The sequence below is a fragment of the Lupinus angustifolius genome, chromosome LG09, assembly GCF_001865875.1.
Source record: "Lupinus angustifolius cultivar Tanjil chromosome LG09, LupAngTanjil_v1.0, whole genome shotgun sequence".
NCBI classification, from domain to species: Eukaryota; Viridiplantae; Streptophyta; class Magnoliopsida; order Fabales; family Fabaceae; genus Lupinus; species Lupinus angustifolius.
Window position 1 is genome coordinate 3358298 of NC_032017.1, and position 4933 is coordinate 3363230.

General features: G+C 35.6%; 1 protein-coding gene across 1 annotated transcript; it reads right to left on the reverse strand.

Moving 5' to 3' along the window:
- On the reverse strand, positions 2354-4933 carry LOC109355940 (protein IQ-DOMAIN 1-like). Its single transcript, XM_019599231.1, has 5 exons — positions 4818-4933; positions 4295-4453; positions 3418-3645; positions 3142-3255; positions 2354-2890 (listed from the first exon to the last, which is right to left on the reverse strand). The coding sequence occupies exons 1-5, from the start codon at positions 4890-4892 to the stop codon at positions 2594-2596; spliced, it is 873 nt and encodes a 290-aa protein (XP_019454776.1). The 5' UTR covers positions 4893-4933; the 3' UTR covers positions 2354-2593.

Here is a 4933-nt window from a genome sequence, read left to right on the forward strand (position 1 = left end):
AGAAGTTCCAATATATCGAAAGACTTCCTAGCAATAGGTGGCTAGGCGGCGTGTTCCATTTGATGGCGGTACGGGAAGCTGCACTACAAGTTTGGAGAGAGAGTTAGGCTCTTGGTAACATCGTCAATGATACTCAGAAGGTCTATGCTGTGGAGGAATTGTTAAAGAGAATTAGACATTGAGCAACGTGGAGCTGGATATTCGCTAAGGTGGAGATTCTTGTGTAGAATTCCAAAAGGAGCGAGATATTCGTCCATTTCAATCAAGGTGGAGATTGTTGGGAATGCTTGAAATATGTTATTGTATTAGTCCCACATAGAGTAGAGTAATCAATGTTATATATTGGACTCAGATCCTTTGTTATAATATGTGAACCAGATATAAGCACCTAATAGAAACACCTCATGGGCAGGTGGGCCCATGGGTGTGCTAGGGTTTGTAATCCTTATTCTCTAATAATATCTTGGTAGCCGCTTAGCGCTCCCGGGGATGGGGATGTAGGCACAATTGGCTGAATCCCGTTAATAAATTCTCTTGTTTTTTCTCTTATATTTATTCTATGCCTTTATTTGATTGTTTGTGGCCAACGATCCCTTCCACTGTACCAACATAAGCAAGCTTAAAAAGTTCAATAAACTTCCTCTAGGGGAACACTATGTTTTTGTCATCTCCATTGCAAAACAAAGCAAATCCCAAATTAGCAATCCTATGAATTAGTGTTTGCTAAAGGTTGAACATGGTTCTCAATGTCTTGTTTCAAATTAGGGATACGAGATGCCTAATAGATCACTTTCGTCATTTTAAATTGCAGTATCTAACTGTAATTGCAGCTGCAATATTACTCGTATACTAATTTTCATAACCTGCGATAGTTGCATTTACCCGTAATTATAAAAGTTGCGGCAACCACGATCTAAAAGGATGATCTCATCAAAGATAACAAATGATTGTTTTGGTTACTTTAGATTTCTCTCTAGTGCATGTGCAACTGTTATAGCTTCCAAATCCTGCCAAAAGAATTAAAAGGTAAATGTACTGTTATGTGTCTATCTATCTCTTTGTGCTTTAATTTTGTGAGCATTTGGCTGAGAAGTCATTATCCATGAACAGTAGAAAGAAACAGTTTTACAAAAGAAAATAGTTGCCTTCAGAGTTGATTCTGAGTTTGTTAAAAAGTTAAGTTCCTCAATTCCTTGTCATATTTGTGGTTCCTTCTTAGCATGTTTAATGTGTGATGATTAGGATAGGAATAAAGTAACATGATAATGCAGGAAAAAACTTCAATACACTGATGAGAGACTTCATACTTAGAGTACATATCATAGATGATGGACACTATCATTATATATAGCTATGATTTTTATGTCAAATCATCGAGAAGAAATATAGAGAATACAATGAATGAACTTACACGCCCTCGGTCTTGAATCCAAATGCATGTTCATGGTGGAACATACAGGTTCTTTGACCTTCCAATTGTAGATCAACTTTATCCTTAGTTTCTCTTCTAATAAGATGAAAAAAATTGTATTGTTTCTATTGCCTTTTTCTGTGTCTCATATTGTGGTCTATAATTGAGGAACATAACCCCTTATTTATAAGAAGTGCATACCCTTCCATGAAGAGTGATGCTGTGATTTTCTTATTTCCAATTTTATTCATCATAAAAATAGAAATTAAACTTTTGGTAGCTACACAATATATTTTTTTGATAAAAAAAGAATGTATTAAGTTGAGCACAAGGGGCGCCCACCCAATATAAAGAAAAGATGAACAAGTGATCTTATTATTAGCGAAAGAAATATAGGGTTTTAAATCCATACACCAATCTGCAAAAGTTAAAGAATTTTTATTTACAAAAGAGGTGAACCAAATCCAATATCTAGTTTAGATTAAACCAAAAACGTGAATATAACTAGGCTCTTTTTCCAAGAAAATCACTTCATTTCTCATAACCTAAACTGACCAAACAACTGCAAACCACAACATTCTCCAAACTTGTGTGCCTCTACCTCTTCCAAGAGAATCATGAAGATTGAAGACCTCGAGAATTGTTGAAGGGATGGTAATTGGAATGTGTAACCAAGAGTAAAAACTTTTTCATACACTTGAAACAAACTTGCAAGATATGCATAAGTGATAAAATGATTTGACATGATTTTTACATAAAGTGCATATCAAATCATATGCCCTCACTAGTGATAAAAAAAAAGCTTCAGCTTATGACTTAATAGTTTCTGCCATTGGTGTGGAACCTCATCTTACCTTCTGGAACCTAAATGGTAAAAACTGTGAAGATATGAGGTTATGTACATAAATATTTATGAATAGCATATCTTGCAAATGGAACATCTATAATCACTGATTATGAATATCTGAATCAGTGTTGAAATAGTTGGACAATTCTCAAGTTTTGACCATCAAATACTTGGGAACACATGATCATATATGACCAATTAAAAACAAAAAACAAGTCTCCTAATGTAATATACACACCAAATGATAGATTCTCACATAGCCAGATATGGAAAATAAAGCTGAAGTCTTAGAACAAACTCTTAAAGCTCATTGTTTGTATTCAATATTTCAATGGCTATTTGGGTTGATTGTTTATAGACAACTTTGGAGTGTTGTTTTCCTTTCTTTTCCCTGTCTCTTTCCCATTTGACATAGGACATTTAGCCAAGGTCACTTTGTTTTCATTATGGTTTGTCTTATCTAACTTGGTATTCTGCTGCTGGCCATTGAGCTTCTTTTTCGGTGTCTGAGCACGAACGCGGACTTCCCAAGGACGTGCTGCGACCCAGCGCTCCGTCCAGCTCCAACCCCAGATTTCTTTATCAAGGCTATAAGCCGCCTGACCAAAATATTGGCTACAATTTGGCCTCCACTGCAATATCATACTCAGATAAATGGTCAAATTTATTTCGATTTTTGGTAAAGAATGGCTCAAGATAGCGCAATATTACAAGGTAAGGAAAGACCAAGAAAATCTAAGTTTATCGTTAAATAGACTTGATTCTAAATGGTCTCGTTGAAGAATTAGTTTTCGGGCGAATATGATGACATTGTTAAAATCATGTAGTAGACCCTACTATGTGCGAAAGGACATTTCTTGTTGTAGTTGAGCAAATTTTTTACCTGATGAGAGAAGGCATATGCCATAGCTCGTTCTCGTTTAATCGCTGCTTCTTCTCGCTGCTGTAGCCTTGAGAGTATCTCTTCCATGGTTTCAGAGCCATTGCACCATTCCACCTGACATACATTTACCAAAGAGACATTTTTTATTGATACTGAAAGCATAGTAAAGGCAATCTTACATTGCAATAACCAAAAGAGAAAATGACAACTAAAATGGTGATAACACTTCAAAAACAGTTAAAATCAAGCATACCATGCAGATGATAGTAACAATACCTCAAGTTCATTAACTTTGGCATCATGTTTTAACTGATTTTCCAAATTCTTTCGCTTAATCCTTGTTTCGGTTATCATGCATAGCCTTCGAGCTTTAATTTGTTCTTGTATTCTGCTCCATGAATGTATATATGTAAGTGTAGTTTCTGTTTGCTCTCTGGACATGTGGTCTTCAATTAAAGCTTCAAAGTTGTCTTCTCCCCTCAGATGCTGTGTTGTTCTTCTTGCCTATATAGGTAGAGATCAGGGTAAGTTCACAGATGTCACCATATCAGTGTGAGAAGTTGCTTATAAGATGTATATGTTCCAAGGTAAAGAACAAAATGAACGGACGAGGCTTCCACCTAGTGGGGTCTAGGGAAGGTAGATGTATGCAGTCTTACCCCACAAAAGGAAAGGTTATTTTGAAAATTTGAACATGTGACCTCTTGGTCAACAAGTAGCAACCTTTCCATTGCGTCTTGTTTAACAATGTAATGTAGGTCCCGAAGTGCTTATAGAAAAATAAAAATGTATGTTCAAAAAGATTGACATCAATCACTTTAAGAAAAGATTGATAATAGATCACTTCGGTAGAGCATGTAGACAATGAAAAACCTCCTGACCTTGAAAATTTAATCACCATCATCATGAAGATTGAGAATAAATTGGAATATAGGATTGAAATGTCGAAACAAATGGCACATCAGTGAGATAGATTATGAATTTTTGACTTTTGATTCTAGCTACTTGCTTTCTGTAACAAATCACTAAAATCTTTATGTTTACTCCCTATGAAATGCAACATGATATGCAACATTACATTCATAAATACTATGGCAATGGTGACAAACACTTATTTGAACAAATTGCTTGCAACACAAGACATATATTGTACCATAAATGAACGAAATGCATCTTGAATCCGAGTAGCAGCAATTTCGTTAACCACCCTGGAGGGAATTGCCTGGTCTATCATTACGCCTTCATTGCGAATCCTACTTGAGTCTTCATGAGTGCTTTGCCTCCAATTGGAGGATTCAGCATTAGATTGTGCCTATTCAAAGAATTGTAAAAGGACATACATCAGTAGTAGATAAACCAAGTCATGTTATATAACATAAAGTGTGTTTGGCTTGTAATCAAATTGCATATCAAATTACCAAACTCTAGATTTCTCCTGAACTTTTTACATCACTTTTTGGTACTATCAAGGGTATCCCCTCACCCTTTAGGTAAGAAACTAATCTTTTTTGGAGTGCGTGAATGTCCCTCCCAACAAATGTCGCTCCCAAAAATCAAACTCTTACATTTTGGTTATCCTGGGAATCTAGCGTACCAACACCTTGTTGATGAACTTTTTATATCATTTACTTGTTTGTAAACTTGAAAATACAAGGACTGAAAAGAGAAGAGATAACCTTTTCTTGTTTGGATTTATCTCTCTTTGGTTTCTTCAGTTTGAACATTATCCTAAAACAACACTTTGGACCCATCCCTTTTTCTCAAGATGGTAAGAACAGCAGAAGCAGAAAAC